The sequence below is a fragment of the Muscardinus avellanarius genome (assembly GCF_963383645.1).
Source record: "Muscardinus avellanarius genome assembly, chromosome: 12".
Classification (NCBI taxonomy): Eukaryota; Metazoa; Chordata; class Mammalia; order Rodentia; family Gliridae; genus Muscardinus; species Muscardinus avellanarius.
The window spans coordinates 19,253,083-19,276,371 of NC_137798.1; the positions used below are offsets into that span (position 1 = coordinate 19,253,083).

At 42.4% G+C, this 23,289-nt stretch overlaps 1 protein-coding gene across 1 annotated transcript; it reads right to left on the bottom strand.

Annotated features, from left to right (window-relative positions):
- Positions 1 to 1,773: 1,773 nt before the first annotated feature.
- Positions 1,774 to 22,558, bottom strand: EMC7 (ER membrane protein complex subunit 7; the record flags this gene model as incomplete). The annotated part of the gene is made up of 5 exons (XM_080706740.1): positions 1,774 to 1,926; positions 6,164 to 6,244; positions 9,229 to 9,367; positions 11,088 to 11,207; positions 22,326 to 22,558. 5 exons carry the CDS (start codon positions 22,556 to 22,558, stop codon positions 1,774 to 1,776), a joined length of 726 nt encoding a protein of 241 aa, XP_080562866.1.
- Positions 22,559 to 23,289: the final 731 nt, after the last annotated feature.

The window sequence follows — 23,289 nt, forward strand, 5'->3', positions numbered from 1 at the left end:
CAAAAGATAAAGTTTGGGCCAAAGATTAAGTTCAAACTGACCTTAGTTTGGGCCAATATATAAGATTAAGTTCAAGTTGGCCTTGCAAAGTGATAGATAAACATACTTTCTATGATTATTTAAATGTCTGGCACCCTGCCCTGAAGTCTGTAAAAAACTTTTCCTGTCCTTGAAGTTCCTGCTTGCATGGCTATGCCTTTGCTTTTTCTGCCAAAAAAAAAGTATAAAAATTGTAAACAATCCTGAATAAAGTTGGAGAAGCTTGCAGCTGGTCTCATGTGACAGTGTCTTCTCTCACTCAACCTCAACTCTCCTCACCAACACACCAACCTCGACTCTTGCTAGGGCTGGACCCCGGCAGGTTCCAAAATAAAGAATAAAAAAATAGGGCTGGGGTTGCAGCTCGGAGGTAGAATGCCTCTGGGTTCCATCCCCAGTACTGCAAAAACAAAAAACAAAGATTAAAAACTAGGGCTGGAGGTATACCTCAGAGGTAGAATGCCCCTGGATTCCACCCCCAGTACAAACACACACACACACACACACACACACACACACACACACACACACAGGAACATGTAATTCCACCTCATATATCAATAAATGTTAAATGACAGGGAACAGAAGCAGAGAATTTCAAAATAAATAGCCACACACACACACACACACACACACACACACACCCATGCATGCTGCTATAGAAATAACTATTTTATTTTTTATTTTATTATTATTACTTTTGCAGTACTAGGGATAGAACCCAGGGGCATTCTACCTCCAGACCTCTTTTATACTTTATTTGGAAACAGGGTCTCACTAAGTTGCTGAGGGCCTCACTAAGTAGCTGAGGCTGGCTTTGAACCTGTGTGATCCTCCTGTCTTAGCCTCCCAAGCGCTGGGATTACAAGTGTGTGCCACCATGCCTGGCTCTTTACTCTTTATTTAGAAACAGAGTCTCACTAAGTTGCAAAGGGCCTCATTAAGTAGCTAAGGCTGTCCACCAACCGCAATCCTCTAGTCTCAGTCTTCTGCATGCTGGGATTATGGCATGAGTCACCACACCCAGCTCTACTTTTTATTTTTTTATTTTTTGTGGCATTGGGTTCCTGGAAACCCTTCTACCTCCGGACTACACTCCCAGACCTTTTTTTTTTATATACTTTTTTATTTGGAAACAGGGTCTCTTAAGCCAGCGCGGCTGGCTTCGAAACTGCGCGATCCTCCTGTGTCTGCCTCCCAAGCACAGAGATTCCAAGTGTGCACCACCACGCCCAGCTGCAAAAAAGTTTAAAAAATAAAATAAAATAAAGAACAGGGCTTGTGGTGTAGCTCAGAAAGAGAATGCCCCTGAGATCAATCCCTAGTATTGAAAAAAAGGATAGCTCATTTCAAGCCTCAGATAATGAAAGATACAAAAAAAAACCCTGTTGTAAAAAAAAAGAAACCAGTGGGAAAAAATGACAAGATAATGTGGTGTCTAGATTAAGATTTCTTTTAATATACATAATGTATAGTACTTCATATAATTTATTAATGTCATTTTCTCTAGGACACTGTAATTAATTCAGTGACATCAATATTGACCTCATACGGACAAAGGGTGGAAGCTGCATTTTCTCATGTACCAAGTAATAAACATCTGTTAAAAAGTTAACACATACAACAGTTGTGAGAGATCGACTTGCAGGATGACTGAGTTCACAGTAGTTGCTTCACACGGTCCCTGGGCGTGGAGCCCCGTGCTGCCAGCGGGGCGCCGCCCGCGCCGCCTCACTACCTCCTCTTGCCAGCTCCACTTTTGCCTGCTTTACCGCTGCCGCTGCTGGACTTGCCGGGTGACTTTGAAGAGAAGAGTCTTGTCATGAACTCGGATACATCAGGCAATTCGTGGTTGGAATTCAGCATGTTCATTGACTGCTCCATCTCCTGCAGAGAAACAAAGCATCGGGTGTGAAAAAGGCACTGGGAGCGGGTGCCAGCGCCTGCAACCCAGCGGCTCAGCAGGGCAGCCGCAATTCAAGGCCAGCCTTGGCACTTATGGAGACAGGCTCAGAATAAAACAGAAATGGGCTGGGTATGTAGCTCAGGGGTAAAGTACCCTGGGTTCAATTCCCCCATACTGCAAAAAAACAAGAGACAGAGTTGGGAGGGGCAGGGCAGGCAGGGCACTAGGAACCTTCCTGTCTTTCCTTCCTTCCTTCCTTTTTTGCAGTACTGGGGATGGAACTCGGGGGCATTCTACCTCCAAGCTACACCCCCAACCCTATTTTTTATTCTTTTTTTTTTTTCCGGTACCAGGAATGGAAGGATGGAACCCAGGGGCATTCTACCTCTGAGCTATACCTCCAGCCCTATTTTTTATTCTTTATTTGAAAACAGGGTCTCACTCAGTTGCAGAGGGCCTTACTTAGATGAGGTTGTCCACACACAAACCATGATCGTACGCCACGACGCCCAGCCTATTTTTTTTATCCTTTTTTTCAAAACAGTGTCTCCCTAAATTATGGAGGGCCTCACTAAGTAGCTGAGGCTGGCCAAGAACCTATGATCCTCCTGTCTCAGCCTCCCAAGTACTGGAATTACAAGTGTGCAGCACCACGCCCAGCTGCTTCCTGTCATTTATTTACACATTTCCTACTAAAGAAAAAGTAAAGGAATAGAATTAGTAAAAGATAATGGTTCTGAACAATAAGCCAGTATTTTTCCTGACACTGGAAATATTTGGTCATATTCCTAATGTGCTCTTACTGCTTTAGAGTGTGTGTGTGTGTGTGTGTGTGTGTGTGTGTGTGTGTGTGTGTTTTACTGGTGATTGAACCCAGGGTCATTCTACTGGTAAGCCACACACCACCAGCCCAATTTTTTTTTTTTTTTTTTTTTTTTTGGGGTACTCGGGGTGGAACCCAGAGGCTTTCTACCTCTGAGCTATACTCCCAGACCTACTTTATATTTTATTTGGAAACAGGTCTAAGTTGCTGAGAGCCTCACTAAGTAGCTGAGGCTGGCTTCGAACCTGCGCGATCCTCCTGTCTCAGCCTCCCAAGCGCGGGGATTATAAGCGTGCGCCACCACGCCCAGCTCCCCAGCCCTATTTAAAATATTTTTTTTTTTTGGTGGTACTGTCTCAGCTTCCCAAGTGCTGGGATTACAAGCGTGCACCACCATGCCCGGCTCCTCTTTTATTTTTATTTGGAAACAGGATCTCTCTAGATTGCTGAGTCTCACTACTTACTGAGACTGTTTTCGACCTGCCATCCTCCTGTCTCAGCCTCCCAAGTACTGGGATTACAGGCTGCACCACCACACCCAGCTCAATGTCTCTATCTGTCTGCCTGCCCCCCTTCTATATATATATATATATATATATATATATATTTTTTTTTTTTTTTTTTTTTTTTTTTTGCGGGCCTGGGGATGAAACCCAGGGGCATTCAACCTCCAAGCTACACCCCATGGCCTGCTTTTTATTCTTTATTTTGAAACAGGGTCTCACTAAGTTGCTGAGAGCCTCACCAAGTAGCCGAGGCTGTCCGTGAACCGCGATCCTCCTGTCTCAACCTCCCAAATGCTGGGATTACAAGTGTGCGCCACCACACCCAGCTTCAATGTATATTTTTTTAAGCTCATGCTTTCATTAGCTGCATACAACTAGAATATCAATCTTTAACTGTATATCAGGGTATCAGGAAAGTTTGGAAGATAACTGCAATATTTCCAAGACTTCAATTTTAGACTTAATTATGACTACTACATGGCTTTGGTGACTTCAACTGTAGCATCTAAAGCAAGAAACACAAGTGTTACACACACTGACACAACAGGGTAAGAATCTGGCACTTTTATTTAATGTGTGTGTGCCACTGGGTATTAAACCTGGGGCGTTCTATATAAATTACACTCCCCACACTTTTTATTTTTTATTTTGAAAACAGAGTTTCAGGTGGGAATGGTAGAACAGGCCTGTAATCCTAGTAATTTAGGAGGCTGAGACAGAAGGATTGCAAGTTCAAAGATAGCCTCAGCAACTTGGCAAGACCCTGTTTCAAAATGAAAAATATAAGCCAGGTGTGGTGGCTTACATTTGTAATCCCAGCGCTTGGGAGGCTGAGACAGGAGGATCACACAGGTTTGAAGCCAGCCTCAGCTACTTAGTGAGGCTCTCAGCAACTTAGTAAGACCCTGTTTCCAAATAAAATATAAAATAGGTCTGGGAGTGTAACCCGGAGGTAGAAAAGCCCTGGGTTCCACCCCAAGTGCCACAAAAAATAAATAAGTCAATAAATAAATAAATAATATAAAGGGCTGGGGGTATAGCCAAGAGGTAAAATGCCCCTGGGTTCAATTCCTAGTACCACAAAATAAATAAATAAATAAATAAATAAATAAATAAATAAATAAATAAATAAATAAATAAATAAATAAATAGAAGGAAAGGAAGAAAGAAAGAAAAAAAGAAAGAAAGAGGGTCTCACTAAGTTTACATGCACTAATCTCAAACTTGCGTTCCTCCATCCTCAGTCTCCCTAGACTGGAATGGGTTTGGTGCTTTTGAGTTTTTGTCCTTCCCCATTGAGCTAATAATTATAAAGTATAGCTTAATAATAATGTGGTAGTATAATGTCTATTTCTTTTTTTTTTTTTTTCAGTACTGAAGATTGAACCCGGGGAGATTCTACCTCCAAGCTACACCCCTAGCCCTATTATTTTATTATTTTTTATTTTTTATTTTTTGTGTGTGGTGTTGGGGATTGAACTCAGGGTCATTCTACTTCCAAGCTACACCCCAGCCCTATTTTTTATTCTTTATTTTGAAATAGGGTCTCACTAAATTGTGGAAGGCCCCACTAAGTGGCTAGGACTGTCCGCAAACCTCGATCCTCCTATCTCTGTCTCTCAAACGCTGGATTACAAGCGTGCACCACCACACCCAGCTCCTTTCTATTTTTTATTTTAAAACAAGGTCTCACAAAGTTGTCATTCCTGGCCTTGAACTTTCAATTCCCTCTCTCCTCTCCCAAGTACTAGGATCACAGGTGTGTACCACTGCATCCAGCTGGATCAACTAGATTTAACTTATTCACTGAAAACAACTAATTAGAATTCAGAAACATGCCAGACATGATGACATGACACATGCTTGTAATCCAAGTGTTTGGGAGGCTGAGACAGGAAGATCAGAGGTTTGAGGCCAGCCTCGGCAACTTAGGCCTTCTGCAACTTTACAAGACTGTCACAAAACAAAAAGACAGAAAGGAGCCAAGTGTGGTGGCACATTGTAATCCCAGCACTCGGGAGGCTGAGACAGGAGGATCATGGTTTGCAGACAGCCTCAGCTACTCAGTGAGGCCCTCTGCAACTCAGTGAGACCCTGTTTCAAAAATAAAGAATAAAAGCCGGGCGTGGTGGCGCATGCTTGTAATCCCCACTCTTGGGAGGCTGAGATAGGAGGATTGCACAGGTTCAAAGCCAGCCTCAGCTACTTAGTGAGGCTCTTGGCAACTTAGTGAGACCCTGTTTCCAAATAAAGTATAAAAAATAGGTCTGGGAGTATAGCCCAGAGGTAGAAAGCTTCTGGGTTCCACCCCCAGGACCACCAAAAATAAAGAAAGAAAGAAAGAATAAAGAATAAAGCCAGGCATAGTAGCACACGCTTGCAATCCCAGCACTTGAGAGGCAGAGACAAGAGGATCACACAGGTTCAAAGCCAGCCTCAGCTACTTAGTGAGGCTCTCAGCAACTCAGTGAGACCCTGTTTCCAAATAAAATAGAAAATAGGTCTGGGAATATAGCCTGGAGGTAGAAAAGACCCTGGGTTCTACCCCCAGTACCACAAAAAACTTTTTAAAAATAAAGAATAAAAAAAGATAGGACTGGGGGTGTCACTCAGAGGTAGAATGCCCTGGGTTCCATCCCTAGTACTGCAAAAACAAAAACAAAACAGAAAGGGTTAGGGGTGTAGTGCAGAGACAGGATGCTCCCGGGTTCAACCCCCAGTATTCAGAGACATAACACTACATTTATACAACCTTAGATGAATCTGCCATGGGAACTAGGGTAAAGTTGAAAAAAATTCAAGCCATCTAGCCACAATGGAATATACCAAGCATCAGAATCAGAATAAAAAAAAACCCCACAAAACTCCACAGCTGGGCAGCCATCTTACCCGTCTCATATCGGGGTCACTTGTGTTCACCACTTTGGGCAGAAGCACAAATATCAATAGAGGAAGAACCATCATCATAACCTGTAGAAGAAAAATTAAATCAGAAACTTATTCCCCCACTCTACAATGTACAAACAAAAACTGCATTTATCAATAATGAAACTGAAATTAGAGTCAAAAGCATATGAAAAACTTGCAGCAATCACCTCAATTCTACTGAAGCAGTTCTGATGACAAGGAGCTTCCTGTCTGAACGCCACAGATTATGGTAGAGTTCGAGAGTCTTAGCTACGTGTACTTGGGCTTTACTGACATCTCACTTCTTACTTACACGCCACGTTCTTTGCGCGGAGTTCACAAGTTTATTTAACACGAACAATGCAAACAGAACCATTAGTCATTCATTTTCTTCTGGCCAGCTGGGCTGCTCTTTCCAGATGGCCTTGTGGTTCTCACACAGCACACTGTATTACCCCTCTCGTTATTACAGCTCCTCTAGACTGCAACAAGGACTAAGCAACTACTTCAGCAGATCGGTTTTGAAAAATGACCTAGAATTTTCTAGAACAGGATACATTTCTATGACATTTCAGGAACGAGACCTATATTTGATGAATGAGCGTTGTAGTGTCATTGCCAAATTCTTCAATCCAATCTACCCTCCTGCCTTTTTATCTGATAATAGAGTATAATTTATTCCTCACTATAAGGTGTACAGCCCCCAAATAGTATCTTTTGAAATATAAATTGCTACCAGAAAGGGATATGATCAAAACTTGTACAATTCTAAGATCATAATTTAACCTCAAAAACAGCTTTAAAAAAAAAAAAAACAATTTGCTTCAAAAGAAAGTATTCTAAGTATTCTAAGCCAGGAATGGTGCTGCATGCTTGTAATCACAGCTACTCTGGAGGCTGAGCAAGAAGGTAGCTAGTTCAAGGATGGCCTTAGCAGTGAGACCCTGTCCCAAAATAAAAAAATAAAAATAAAAAGACCAGGGAATGTAGCTCAGTGATAAAGAACCCATATACTCAATCTCCAGTACCACAAACACAAAAAGAATGTATTCTATTATTATTTTATTAGTAGTATCATAACATCAATCTCATAATAAGACCCACTACTTAAGTTACCATGGAAAAACTTCTCTGTTCACTACATATGTTAAAAAAAGAGAAAGATGCTGGGTGCAGTGGTGCACGCTTGTAATTCCAGCATTCCGGAGTCTGAAACCGGACAGACTCAGCTACTTAAGCAAGGCCTTTTGCAACTCAGTGAGATCCTATTTAAAAAAAAAAAGACTAAAAAATAAGGCTGGGGATTTAGTTAGAAGGTAGAATGCCCCTGGGTTCCATTCCTAGTAGAGCAAAAATAAAAAAATAAAAATAAAGAAAAAGACATTACTTGTACCACTAACAGGAGGTGATTAATAAACAACAGAACATTTCTCAATGGGCTAATATGCAAATAGTAGGCAGGATAAGACAGCTCCATATACGACGTACTGCACACTCTTGTTATATTCACCTTTTTTGATGCTAGAGTTGGACCAGGGGCATCCTACCTCTAAGCTCCACCTCAGCCCCATTTTACTTTTTTAATGAATGAATGAATTAATTTATTTATTTTTGTTTTGTTTTTGTGGTACTGGGAGTGGAACCCAGGGGCTTTCTACATCCAGGCTATACTCACAGACCTATTTTCTATTTTATTTGGAAACAGGGTCTCACTAAGCTGCTGAGACTGGCTTCGAACCTGTGCGATCCTCCTGTCTCAGCCTCCCAAGTACTGATATTACAAGCATACGCCACCATGCCTGACTTCCTATTTTATTTTTTATTTCTTACTAAGTTGCTGAGCCTTTGAACCTATAAATCTCCTGTCTCAGCCTCCCAAGTTCTGGGATTACAGGCGTGCACTACCATGTCCAGCTCTCTCATTCTATTTGAATTTTAAAATATTTCATTATAAATAAGTACTTATCTATTATTTTTCTGATATCTACAATAATCTTCTTGTCTAACAATCTGATATCAGCTTTTCACCACAAAGAGCTTTTTGTGTTGTTGTTGTTGTTGTTGTTGTTGATTATTATTATTTATTATTATTATTATTATTATTATTGTGGGACTGGGGATGAAACCCAGGATCATTCTACCTCCAAGATATACCCCCCTGCCCTATTTTTTATTCTTTATTTTGAAATAGGGTCTCACTGAGTTGCAAGAGACCTCACTAAGTAGCTGAGGCTGTCCGCAAACCGTGATCCTCCTGTCTCAGCCTCCCAAATGCTGGGATTATAAGTGTGCATCACCATGCCAAGGTAAGGGGTTTTAATTTTTTTTTTTTTTTTCGGTACTGAGAATGGAACCCAGGGGCATTCTCCCTCTGAGTTATACCCCCAGCCCTATTTTTTTATTCTCTCTTTTTTTTTATTTTTGGTGGTACTGGGGTTCCTGGAAACCCTTCTACCTCCGGGCTACACTCCCAGACCTATTTTATACTTTTTTATTTGGAAACAGGGTGTCTCTTATGCCAGCGCGGCTGGTATCGAACCTGCGCAATCCTCCTGTCTCTGCCTCCCAAGCGCAGGGATTACAAGCGTGCGCCACCAAACCCAGCTATTCTCTATTTTTGAAAGAGGGTCTCACTAAGTTGCAAAAGGCCTCACTAAGTAGATGAGGCTGTCCTTGAACCCAGATCCTCCTGTCTCAGCCTCCCCAATGCTGAGATTACAAGCATGCACCACCATGCCCAGCTTAAGGGTTAGAATTTTTTTTTTTTTTTTTTGGTGGTACTGGGGGTGGAACCCAGAGGCTTTCTACCTCCAGTCTATACTCCCAGACCTTTTTTCTATTTTATTTGGAAATGGTCTCACTAAGTTGCTGAGAGCCTCACTGAGTAGCTGAGGCTGGCTTCGAACCTGTGCGATCCTCCTGTCTCAGCCTCCCAAGCTCAGGGATTACAAGCGTGCGCCACCACGCCCGGCTGGGGTTAGAATTTTTTAACTGCCTAGAAGCAAATCATGAATGACTGAAACACTTTATTTTAGCTTAATACACACCATTGGGTTCATCAGAAAGTCTGTCCAGCCCCATGATTCCCTTTTAATAAAGTAAGAAGGTGGCCCTGAAGATTTCATTTGAAGAGGATAGGGCAGTCTGACAACTTCTGATGTTTTGATATAATTTACATATCTTGCTCTGAAAAAGAAACATGAGGAAAGAGTCAGTCTTTTTTTTTTGTGTGTGTGTGGTACTGGGTGTGGTGGACACAGGGACTTTCTACCTCTGGGGTATACTCCCAGACCTATTTTCTATTTTATTTAGAAACAGTCTCACTAAGAGAGCCTCACTAAGTAGCTGAGTGATCCTGCTATAGCAAGTAATTCTATTACACATATGGCTAGCTATGGCACCAAGGTGCACGCTTGTAATCCCAGTACTTAGGAGGCTGACACAGGAAGATTACAGGACTGAGGCCAGCCCCAGCAGTTTAGCCAGACCCTATTTCCAAATAAAAAATAAAAATCGGCTGGGGGTATAGCTCAGAGGCAGAATGCACCTGAGTTTAATCCCCAGTGCCACAATAAATTAAACAAATAAATAAATAAAATATGGCAAATTAAAAGATCTACTTACAATATATTAGCAATACTTTTTCTAAAACACTCTGGTATCTAGACTTTTGATCTTGAAAATAGGATAAAAAAAAAGTATCTTTGTCTGCATGTCTAAAATATTTGGCAGACAGGTCTGGTAGGGCACACCTATAATTTGGTACTTGGGAGGCTGAAACAGGAGGATCGCATGTTTGAGGCCAGTCTCAGCTACTTAGTGAGGCCCTCTGTAACTTAGTAAGACCCTGTTTCAAAATAAAGAATGAAAAAATAGGGCTGGGAGAATAGCTCAGAGGTAGAATGCCCCTGAGTTTAATCCCCAGTACTGCAAAAAAAAAAAAAAAAAAAAAAAAAAGAATATATTCTTGTCTGGGCATGGTGGAACATACCTGTAATCCCAGTACTTGGGAGACTGAGACAGGAGGATCACAGGTTTGAGGACAGCCTCAGCAAGTAGTGAGACTCTCAGCGACCTAGTGAGACCCTGTTTCCAGTAGTGAGACTTGAATCAACCTAGCAAGACCATTTCCAAATAAGAAGTAAAATCAGGCTGGGGGTGTAACTCGAAGGTAGAATACCTCTGGATTCAATCCCCAGTAGCACCAAAAAATTAAAAAATAAACTGAATGCTTGTAATAAGTTTTGTTTTTTGTTTGTTTTTGCGGGTCTGGGGATGGAACCCAGGGCCATTCAACCTCTGAGCTACACCTCCCACCCTACTTTTTCAATTCTTTATTTTGAAACCGGGTCTCACTGAGCTGCAGAGGGCCTAAGTGCTGAGGCTGTCCGCGAACCGCAATCCTCAGGTCTCAGCCTCCCGAATGCTGCGATTACAAACATGCGCCACCACGCCCGGCTAATGCTTGTAACAAGTTTTAAGGGAGAGTGGGAAGAATTTTTTTTTTTTTTTTTTTTGGTGGTACTGGGGGTGGAACCCAGAGGCTTTCTACCTCTGGGCTATACTCCCAGACCTTTTCTATATTTTATTTGGAGACAGAGTCTCACTAAGTTGCTGAGAGCCTAAGTAGCTGAGGCTGGCTTCGAACCCGTGCGATCCTCCTGTCTCTGCCTACCAAGCGCGGGAATTACAAGCGTGCCCACCACGCCCGGCTTGAGTGGGAAGAATTTCAACCTCACAATTATACCAATGTTCAGATTTTAAAATATCAGCACATTTTAAATGTTCTAAGAAACAACTATAACTAAAGATAATTTTTAAAGTCTGACTATAAATCTTGAAAAGTATATATAATAAAGTATACACTAGTATAGCCTTTAGCAAAAATTAAATCAGGTACTCTCACCTCATTTTCCCTTTTGAAGTGATATCAACACGGACTGGATCAAACTTGTAAGCTGGAGAAATAACTTCCACAACATAAGATCCAGAAGGTATGTCATGAACCACAAAACTCCCATCTGTCCTGGAAAAAAGAAAATCACAATCACTTCTGATCAGTAGCAGTCTTTTCTTGTGTTTTAAATAATATGTTAATTCTCAAAACAATTCCCCCAAAAAGAGGCATTAAAAGCAACTGGCCAGCCAGGCTTGGTAAATACTTGTAATCTAGTATTTGGGAGGCTGAGACAGGAGGATTGCAGATTCATGGCCAGCCGCAGCAATTTAGTGAGGCCCTCTAAAACCTAGTAAAACCTTGTTTCAAAATAAAAAATAATGCAGGGCTTGGAGTGTAACTACCAGCTAGTATGCCCCGGGGCTTAATCCCCAGCATCACATATACATGCTCAAAAAAGGCATTCTGGGCCAGGTATGGTGGCGCATGCTTGTAATCCCAGCATTTGGGAGGCTGAGACAGGAAGATCGCTGTTGATGGACAGCCTCAGTTATTTAGTGAGGCCCTTTGTAACTAACTCAGTAAGACACTGTTTTAAAATACAGAAAAAAAGCCAGAAGTGGTGGCGCACGCTTGTAATCCCCGCGCTTGGGAGGCGGAGACAGGAGGATTGTGCAGGTTCGAAGCCAGCCGCACTGGTTTAAGAAACCCTGTTTCCAAATAAAAATAATATAAAATAGGTCTGGGAGTGTAGCCTGGAGGTAGAAGGGTTTCCAGAAACCCCAGTACCACAAAAAGAAAAAAAAAAAAAAACCAGAATAAAAAATAGGGCTGGGGGTGTAGCTCAGAGGTAGAATGCCCCTAGATTCCATCCACAATACTGAAAAAAAAAAAAAAAAAAAAAAAAAGGCATTCTGGCCAGTACTGGTGCATGCCTATAATCCCAGGATTTCAGAGTCTGGGACAGGATTATAGGTTTGAGGCCAGTCTCAGCAACTGAAGATCTTCTTTCAATTTTTAAAAAATTTACAAAAGGCCTGTAAGCAGCCGGGTGTGGTCGCACGCTTGTAATCCCTGCACTTGGGAGGCTGAGACAGGAGGATCGCACAGGTTCGAAGCCAGCCTCAGCTACTTAGTGAGGCTCTCAGCAACTTAGTGAGACCCTGTTTCCAAATAAAATATTTAAAAAACACGTCTGGGAGTATAGCCTGGAGGTAGAAAAGCCCCTGGGTTCCACCCCCAGTACCACAAAAAAGGGGGGGGCTGCAAGCTGGACATGGTGGTACACACTCGTAATCCTATTACTTGGGAGCCTGAAACAGAAGAATCACAGGTTCTCAGTCACCCTCACTCAGTAAAGCTCTCTGAAATTTAGGAAGACCCTGTTTCAAAAAAAAAAAAAAAATATATATATATATATATATATATATATAGCATTTGGGAAGCTGAGACAGGACAATCGAGGTTCAGGACAGCCTCAACTACTTAGTGAGGCCCTTTGCAACTCAGACAGACTTTGTTTCAAAATAAAGAAAAAATAAGGATGGGGTGTAGCTTGGAGGTAGATGCCCTGGGTTCCATCCCCAGTACCACAAAAAATAAAAATAAACAAATAAATAAATAGGACTGGGGGCCAGGTATGATGGCACATGCTTGTAATCCTAGTACTTGGAAGGCTGAGACAGGAGGATCGTGGTTTGCAGACAGCCTCAGCTACTTAGTGAGGCCCTCTGCAACTTAAGGAGACCCTGCTTCAAAATAAAGAATAAAAAATAGGGCGAGGGGTGTAGCTCAGAGGTAGAATGCCCTGGGGTTCAATCCCCAGTAGCACATAAATAAATAAATAAATAAATAAATAAATAAATAAATAAATAATAAAAAGGGCTGCAGGTATAGATTGGAGGTACAACTCTCTGGGCTCAATCTCCAATGCCATAATAAAAAAGGGGCATTTTGTTATAGTATTAATTTGTATTTTGTTGATTTTCTTTTTCTTTTTTGTGGTACAGGGATGGAACCTCCAGGGTTTTCTACCTTCAGGCTACACTCTCAGATCTATTTAATATTGTATTTGAAAACAGGATCTCACTAAGTAGCTGAGGCGGGATTTGAACCTTCGGGATCCTCCTGCCTCAGCCTCCCAAGTACTGGGATTACAAGCATGTGCTACCATGCCCAGCTGTTAGTTTTCTTTTATACAAATAATAAAAGTACTATTTTTCCACTTATTATAAACAGTCCCATTTACCTTTTTTTGCACCAATAAAAATTTATTTTAAAAAACCCTACATTCATTCTTCTCAAAGGTTGCAAGTATTTTTCTTGATATTGCACAACAAACAAAACTAACCCCCTAACCTAAAACAAACTGAAAACAAAATAAAATGCAGTAAAACATAAAAAAAAAAACAAATAGGACAACCATTTTTATCGATTTGACCTCAATAATAGCAATAAAATCCACCCCTTAGATAATGCTACTCCCAATTTCACATTATTTTATCCTAAGTTATAAATATAATTAAATATGAAATATAAATATCACTAATATTTGGGGGAGAGCTCTTATTCTCATAATGATGAGACCCAATTTCCACGGTTCTATAAGATGAGAAAGATTAAGAGCCTCTGTGTTTGGTGCCTTCATAAAGTCCTACAAAGATCTTTGATTTTCAATTTTTAACTCACTGTGATTCATATATTTCTTTTATTTTAGAAATTTTTTTTTGGGTGCACTGTATTCATACATCATAATGGGATAAAAAAAAAAAAAAGTTTGTAGACATACATGCACACATCACCCAATTAGCCCCGACCCGATCCCCACCCCGTTCCCTCCCCATCCCTTCTTCCCATGCTTGGCTTAGAGGTTGACATCTAGTATTATAGCAATTTATCCAAAATTAACAATGATAATCTCACAGAACAGTTTCATTTGTCTGCTACCAAGCTTTTGATGACTTAAAGATTACATTTCGCCGGGCGTGGTGGCGCACGCTTGTAATCCCCGCGCTTGGGAGGCAGAGACAGGAGGATCGCGCAGGTTCGAAGCCAGCCGTGCTGGCGTAAGAGACCCTGTTTCAAAAATATAAAATAGGTCTGGGAGCGTAGCCCGGAAGTAGAAGGGCTTCCAGGAACCCCAGTACCACCAAAAAAAAAAAAAAAAAAAAAAAAAAAAAAAAGATTACATTTCAATATTTCTTTTTGCTTTCTTTCTTAACAGAGAATATTTTTTCTTTTTTTTTTTAGGTGAAACTATCATATATTTATTTATTTTTCAGAAAAAATCTATCCTAATGTGGAATATGGACTCTAGATACCCAAAACGATCTCGAAAAAGGACAAAGCTAGAAGATGTATATTTTCTAATTTCAAACCATATAAAGCTACAATAATTGAAACAGTGTAGTACTGTTCTAAAGGCAGATATATAAACCATTGGAGTTAAATAAAAGCCTAGAGATAAATTCTTCCATATATTGTCAAGTTATTTTTGACAAGGTTTCCACGAACATTTGGTGGAGGAAATAATAATCTTTTAACTAAATATTGTTAAAAATAATAATTATATAAAAAAGAATAAAATTGGACGCTTACCTAACACCATATACAAATATTAACTCAAAATAGATAAAAGACCTAAATATAAATCTTAAGACTATAAACTTTTAGAAGAAAATCTGGGTCATTAAACCTCACAACATTGAAATTGGCAGTGATTTCTTGGATATGATTTCAATGGCACAGGCAACAGAAGGGTAAACAAACTCCCTAAAAAATAAAAAAATACTGTATATCCAAAGACAATGTAAACAGAGTTAAAAGTTACTGATAGAATGGGATAAAATATTTCCAAATGCTATATCTGAAGGTATATTAATATTCCAACTAGAAATCCTAAAAATTAGCAACAATAAAGGCAAACAATACAATTTAAAGATAGGTAAAAGACTAACATAAATAATGAATCTCCACAGATAACCAATCTTAGTTGTCTGTTGGATGGAGAATCTTGTTTCTCTGGTTCTGGTGTGTGTTACCTAATTCTTCTTTGTAGTTAATCTCTTTGAGTATTTTCTCTAGTGCTGGTTTTGAAGACATAAATTCCTTCAGTTTCTGTTTGTCGTGGAAGCTTCTTATTTCCCCATCTAATTTGATAGAAAGTTTTGCTGGGCAGAAAATTTTTGGCTGGAAGTTGTTTTCTTTCAGAGTTTGGAATATGTTACTCCAAGCCCTTCTGGCTCTCATGACTTGGTTTGGGAAGTCTGGAGACATTCTAATTGGTTTGCCTCTGAATGTCACTTGGCCCTTTGTTTTTGTTGCCTTTAAGATTCTCTGCTTGGCTTCCACATTGGTCATTTTGACAATTATGTGGCGTGGGGATCCTCTTCTCCGATCCTGTCTAAAGGGAGTTCTATATGTTTCCTGGACCTGTGTATCGACCTCTAGCTCTATGTTTGGAAAATTTTCTGCTATTACTTCCTTGAAGAGATTGTTGATCCCTTTGGTTTCACCTTCTTTTCCCTCCTCTATTCCAATTATTCTTAGGTTAGCTCTCTTAAAATGGGCCCATAGTTCTTCAATGTCAGATTCCTGCTGTCGGATTTTTTTTTCTAAATTAGAAACTATGCGTTCATTTTTGGAGTGATTATCTTCTAAGAGCGAGATTCTATTCTCCATGTGGTCTAATCGGTTGTACTTTGAATTAAGGGCTTTACTTCATTAATTGCATCCTTTATCTCTTTTTGACTCTCTCTGAATTCTTTTCGAAACACCTCTATTATTTCTACAGTTATTTTCCTGCTTTGATCTTCTAGAAATCTCTGAATTTCTGTTTTATCGGGTTCTGATGTTGTGGGGTTGTGGGCATTCATTGCTCCATTGTTGTCTTTCCCATGATTTCCGAAGTTTGTGCCTTCTCTGGGTTCTTCCCTTGGGTCACTAAGACTTCACTTAAGGTGTTCTGGATCTCTAGTCTGTGGTATCTCAGTCCCCACTACTCCTTTACTAGGTTGTATCGCAGAGTCTCAGACCCAGGGAGTCAATCGAGACTGCTTTAGCCCATGGGGGGTGCCAGGTTGGGCGTTCTCCTATGGTGTGATATCTCTGCCACTGCCACTCCCCCACTGGTCAAGTCCCTGGGAGTGCAGTACTGGGATTCCTTCTCTAGGGGCCACAATTTGACTCACTGTTGTTTAGTGCGCTGATGGAGCTGTAGTGGACTCAGTGAATTCGCTGCTGCTGCTACCGCCGGTGGCAATATGGCGCCAGTGCCACGCCCTCGGCCGTGAGGCTGGCTTATTTCTTCTCTGGTTTTGCACTCTGCTCTAAGTCCCTGCAGGATGTGCTGAGCCCAGCCCCTGGGAGCTTTAGATGCTCCCTGCACCGAAAAATCTGCCGAATTCCTCCCGGCTGTTCCGCAGCGGCTCACCTTGGCTCGCTGTCCACCGCTCCTCTCTGGAGCCTGGTGGGCTGTTGAGTGTGTTGGTCTGGCGCCGTCCGTTTAATTCGCTGCTGCCGCCGGCAGTAAAGCACTGCTGCCGTGTCTTCGGGCATGAGGCCAGCGTATCTCTTCTGTGGCTCTGAGCTCCGTTATGAGTTCCCCTCCTCTCTGGGGCCTGGTGCTGCAAGGAAAGATGGCACCCACTGCTCCGTGCCATGGCTCCGGGCACAGCACTGGTTTCTTTCTGGTGTCTCGTTTTTCCAGCCCTCTTTTTCTCTGTCCCTTGTAATTACATTTTTTGTTTCTCTGCTGATGGTGTTTTCTGACTATGAAAGGCGCTGATTTTGTAGTAATAGAGATTGGTTGTTAGCGGGGCTCATAAGCCCCGCTTTTCTCTGTCGCCATCTTCCCAGAAGTCCTTTTTTTTTTTTTTCCAGTAAAGGGAACTGAACCCAAGGGCATTCTACCTCCAAATTACATCCCCAGCCCTATTATTTTATTCTTTATTTTGAAATAGGATCTCACTAAGTTGCAGAGGGCCTCACTAAGTAGTTTAGGCTGGTCGCAAACCTTGGTGAACCTGTGATCCTCCAATCTCAGCCTCTCAAGTACTGGGATTAAAAGCCTGCAACCACCACACCTGGCTTTTACTTATTTTGATACATAAAAGTTTAAAAAGAGCCGGGCATGGTGGCACACGCTTGTAATCCCCGCGCTTGGGAGACTGAGACAGGAGGATCGCACAGGTTCGAAGCCAGCCTCAGCTACTTAGTGAGGCTTTCAGCAACTTAGTAAAATCCTGTTTCCAAATAAAATATAAAAAAAGGTCTGGGAGTATAGCCCGGAGGTAGAAAGCCTCTGGGTTCCACCCCCAGTACCACCAAAAAAAAAAGAAAGAAAAAGAAAAAAAAATTGGGCTGGGGGTGTAGCTTGGAGGTAGAATGCCCCTGGGCTGGGGGTGTAGCTTGGAGGTAGAATGTCCCTGGGTTCAACCCCCCAAGCGACAACAAAAAAAATTCTTTAGGATTTTTCATAGTTTGTGGAATCCTGATCACATCTACATATTACTAAAAAGTAAGATAAAAAAAAGTGCTCCTAGTTACTTTAAAGTAAATACTAAATCAAAACAGAACTGAAGCTGGCCTTGTAATCTGATAACTTGGAAGGCTGAAACAGGAGGATCTGGGTTCACTTGGCCAGCCTCAGCTACTTTAGTGAGGCTCTCAGAAACATAGTAAGACCTTGTTTCCAAATAAAATATAAAATAGGTCCTGGGTGTAGCCTGGAGGTAGAAGGCCCCTGGGCTCCATCTCCAGTAAAACACACACACACACACACACACACACACACACACACACACACGCGCGCGCGCGCGCGCACGCGTGCGCAAAAAAAGGGGGGGGGGGAAAGAAAAGAAAAAAAAAAACAAGAAAACAGAACTGAAAGGAACACAATTATTCTTGTGCTGGACATCTTCCATTTGCCCTCTAGGTCCACTCTCCATTCTTCTGTGCAAACTGCAGGAAGGGAAGAACATGAGCTGAGTATATTTTCCCCAGCTTTCACAGAGAAGCTACCAAGGCTAGCTTTGGTACCACAGCCCTGTAATCCTAGTATTTGAGAGGCTGAGACAGGAAGATTATAGGTTCAAGGCCAGCCTCAGTACCAAGACCCTCAGCAACAAAAACAATAAAAAAACAACAAAAAGGGCTGGGAGTGTAGCTCAGAAGTAGAATGGCCCTGATTTTAATCACTGATACCAGAAAATAAATAAAACAAAACATTCAAGAAAAAATAAGAAGATATGAAACAAAACAGTAGGTTGTGATGAGTATCCAAGTACTCACGAAGCTATTCTGTTTATTTTTGTATGTGTCTGAAAAAAAAAATTTTTTTTTTGGTGGTATTGGGGGTGGAACCCAGAGGCTTTCTACCTCCGGGCTATACTCCCAGACCTTTTTTATATTCTATTTGGAAACAGGGTCTCACTAAGTTGCTGAGAGCATCACTAAGTAGTTGAGGCTGGCTTCGAACCCGTGCGATCCTCCTGTCTCAGCCTCCCAAGCGCGGGGATTACAAACATGTGTCACCACGCCCAGCCTGAAAATGGTTTTTAAAAATGTACTAATAGCCCGGCGTGGTGATACAAGCTTGTAATCCCAGCATTTGGGAGGCTGAGACAGGAGGATCGCGTTTCGTGGACAGACTCAGCTACTTAGTGAGGCCCTCTGCAACTCAGTAAGACCCTGTATCAAAACAAAGAATAAAAAAATTGGGCAGGGGGTGTAGCTCGGAAGTCAAATGCCTCTGGATTCCATCCCCAGACCCACAAGAAAAAAAAATGTACCAATAAACTTTACCATGTCAAAATCCTGAAAACCACCTAAATGTTTAAAAACAGAGGACTAGTTAAATAAATTATGACTATATACATAGCGATGATGGTAAACAATGGCACAAGCAGAGTTAAGGCCCCACACTTCCTTCATCTCCATTTGCCAAGACCCAAACCATTTCCAAAGAAGCATAAATATAAATCAAAACTGTGGTAATTATTCAAAACAGCTACAAGATAAATAATCTACTCCTCTTTCAATAAGTTTCATCATAAATTTCTACCAACTCTCAACTTTAGCCATAAAAATTTAAGAACATGCCAGGCGTGGTGGCGCACGCTTGTAATCCCCGCGCTTGGGTGGCAGAGAAAGGAGGATGGCGCAGGTGGCAGAGAAAGGAGGATGGCGCAGGTTCGAAGCCAGCCTCGTGCGCTGGTTTAGGAGACCCTGTTTCCAAATAAAAAAATATAAAAATAGGTCTAGGAGTGTAGCCCGGAGGTAGAAGGGCTTTCAGGAACCCCAGTACCACCACCAAAAAAAAAAAAAAAAAAAAAAAAAAAATTAAGAACATAAAATGGCAACAAAAACTGTTCATAAATATTAAGTGAAAAAGGCAGCTTACATGCCCGGCGTGGTGGTGCACGCTTGTAATCCCCGTGCTTGGGAGGCGGAGACAGGAGAATCGCACAGGTTGGAAGCCGGCCTCACTGGCTTAAAAGACCCTGTTTCCAAATAAAAATATAAAAAAATAGGTGTCTGGGAGTGTAGCCCAGAGGTAGAAGGGTTTCCAGAAACCCCAGTACCACCAAAAAAGAGAAGGAGAAGGAGAAGGAGAAGATGATGATGATGATGATGGTGGCAGCTTACAAAGTATTACATACTTTTACTATTAAAAACAGGTCATATGATTCTTTGAAAAGCTGGGAAGAGTCAATAAAATATTAAGGGAACCAAGCATGGTGGCACACGCTTGTAATCCCAGCATTTGGGAGGCTGAGACAAGAGGATCGCGGTTCACAGCCAGCCTCAGCCACTTAGTGAGGCCCTTTGCAACTCAGTGAGACCCTGTTTCAAAATAAAGAAGAAAAAATAGGACTAGGGGTATAGCTTGAAGGTAGAATGCATCTGGGTTCCATCCCCAGTACCACAAATAAATAAATAAATAGATAAATAAACAAACAAACAAACAAATAAATAATACAAGTAACCCACACATTTCTTTTCTGTACTTTGTTTTACTTCTGAAGAATCAACTTGAATGTCCAAGTTGTTGTTAAATGAAGGCTGGACACCAGTATGGCACATTAAATAAATAAATATTAAGGGTTGCTATCTTTCATGTTGCAACTTTATTTACTTTGTGGTACTGGGGATTGAACCCAGGGTGCTCTATCACTGAGCTACATCCCTACTCCTTTTTGTTTTGAAACAGGGTCTTGGTAAAGTGCTTAGTCTGGTCTCAACTTGGAATCTTCCTTACTCAACCTCCCACATACAAGGATTACAGGTGAACACCACAACACCCAGCTCTTGTTGAAACTTTAAAAAAAAGGTTTTTTTTTTTTAATTTCTGATTTTTCCAATAAACATTAGTAATATTTTCAAAATAAAAATAAATGCTTTTCTAAAGAACTGTGTACTTCAGAGGAAAATTAAAGTGGTAAATTAAGGCTAATTTTCCAAAGCTTAATGAGTCTTATCATTAAATCATCATTAATCAGTGTTCAGACAGCATTAATATCTGATTGTAAATTTGTCATTAGTTTTTTTGTTGTTGTTGTTGTTGTTGTTGTTTTTTTTTTTGTGTGTGTGTGTGTGTGGTACTGGGGATGGAACCCAGGGGCAGTCTACCTGTGAGCCACATCTACAGCCCTATTTATTATTTTTTATTTATAAAACAGGGTCTCACTGAGTTGCAGAGGTCCTCACTAAGTAGCTGAGGCTGTCCACAAACCACAATCCTCCTGTCTCAGCCTCCCAAATGCTGGGATTACAAGCATGCGCCACCACACCCGGTTTGTCATTAGTTATTATACAGAAGTTGAATTTCTTACAAGGGCACCTAGCTGTTCTGAACAAATCTGTAACCAAAATTAGATTCACATTTACTTATTTGAGGTACTGAGGATGGAACCCAGGGGATTTTCTACCTCCGGGCCATACTCCCAGACCTATTTTATACTTTATAAGTTGCTGAGAGCCTCACTAAGTAGCTGAGGCTGGCTTCGAACCTGTGCGATCCTATCTCAGCCTCCCAAGCCCGGGAATTACAAGCTTGCACCAACACACCTGGCTTCAGCCTTAACTACTTAGTGAGGCTCTTTGCAACTCAATGAAAACCTGCTTCAAAATAAAGAATAAAAAATAGGGCTGGGGGTGTAACTCTGAGGTAGAATGCCGCAGGTTAGATGTAGGAACTTGGACTGAGGATGTAGCTCAGTGGTAGAGTACTTGCCTAACATGAGTAAGACCTTGGGTTCGATCCCTAATACTGCAAAAAAACATACAAATAGTATTCATCCTTGTGCCTAGACATCTGAAAAGCAGACTGCTGTCCAAAGAGATTACTAACAAATTCACCTCTCCTTTTAATGTAGACAGAAATCTCATTTCTATTTATAGTGAAAAAGGTCAAAGTGTGAGAAACCCTAGTCTCACAAAAAAATGACAGTTGTGTTGCTGCAAATCCCTCGACGAATTCAAGTGTAAAAAAGAACAGTAATTCCAACCCCAGGCAAAAAGAAACAAGTGCTTTGATTAGGGACTTAGGGGCCATTAATTTTAGAAGCAGTAACATTAGCCTCCCAGTCTATGTCATCACCGGAAGCCCTTTGGGCTTTAAGAATTCCCACTTGGTTAGCATCTTTCTGCACAAAACCAAGCTACCAAAAGAATGAAATGAACCCCCCCCCCAAAAAAAAAACCATCAGGTTTTAGAAAGAACTTAAACGAGATGCAAATGAAAAAAAAAAAATCCAGCAGGAGAAGCCGTGTGTGGTGGCGAATCCCTGTCATCCCAGTATTTGGGAAGCTCTGACAGGAGGATCACAGGTTCAAGGCCGTTAAGTATGGAGGCTCTCATCAACCTGGCGAGACAGTGTTTTAAAACAAAAAATAAAAAAGGCTGGGGATATAGTTGGGAGGTAGAATGCCCCTGAGTTCAATCCCCAGTACCACACATATACACCGGGGTGTGGGGAATCCAGCAAGAGACATTAAAAATTCACTTGTTCCCAGGCCCAAGCCAAGAGTGGTCAGACACGTACGGCGATCAACGGGAAGTAACTGAGCCCGCTGGCCGGGCGCCGGGCACCCCTGGTGAGATAGGGCGGGAGGGGCGCCCCACGCCCCAGCTCTCCGCACACTCCGCAGGGCACCTGCCCCTCACTCGGCGACCCTGAGCTCTCCTGGCGGGACCCCCCTCCGCGTCCTTCCCAACCGCCTTCCCGCTGCCCTCGGGATGCTCACTTAAGGAAGCCGACGTGCTCTTCTCCGTCTACCAGCACTCGGGCCGCGGAGATCCAGTCCTGAGGCTTCACCCCTGGAACCACCGCGCGCCCCTCAATCTTGAAACGATCTCCTAGGCCGACCCCACTCCCGCCCGACCCCTCGGCCGCGGCCCCGGGCACCTCCGAGCTCTGGGCATCCCCCGAGAGCAGCAGCAGCAGGGCGGAAAGGAAGCCCCACAGAGCGGCCGCCATGACAGCAGCTCTCAGCAGTCAGGACCGCAGTCCCGGAAGCCCTCCCTGCTTCCCCGCCGCGGCCGCCGCCGGCGCCGGCGCGATGTCGTCATCACTGCGCGCGCCCGGAGCGAGCGGCGGCTCGGAGCGACGAGGAAGGCGTGGCCAATCGACTACCGAGGCGGAAGTGCGGCCCGAGCCCCCGGGCTCTGGGCTGGAAGGCGTCGTGAGCAGCGCGGAAGGGGCCGCCACCGAGCGAAGGTGCTGCGAGGCGTGTCGCATGGCAGCCACTGAGGCCACAGCCCTCCCGGGTGAAGGATGATGCGACCGAGAGGGCTGAGGATCTGAAGAAGTGTCTGTGAATGACACTCCGGCTTCTGGAGAAACAAGTCCAGGAGAGAGCGTTTTTAAAACATCTGGAGCCGGCCCAGGGGTCATTCCAGAGGATCGCAGGTTCAAGGCCAGCCTCAGCAATTTAGCGAGCCCCTGTTTCAAAATAAAGCTGGATTGGTGGCGCACGCCTGTAATCCCAGTACTCGGGAAGATCGCAGGTTCGAAGTTAGCCTCAGCAAGTAGTGAGACTCATCAGTCTAGCCAGCCCCTGTTTCAAAAGAAAAATAAAATTGTACTGGAGGCGTAGCTCTGAAGTAAATTGTCCCTGGGTTCAATTCCCAGTAGGAAAAACGATGTTTTTCCAAGCTTGTGAGATAAAAAGGCTCTCGTTTTGTGTGTGTTGAAAGATGATACTTTGC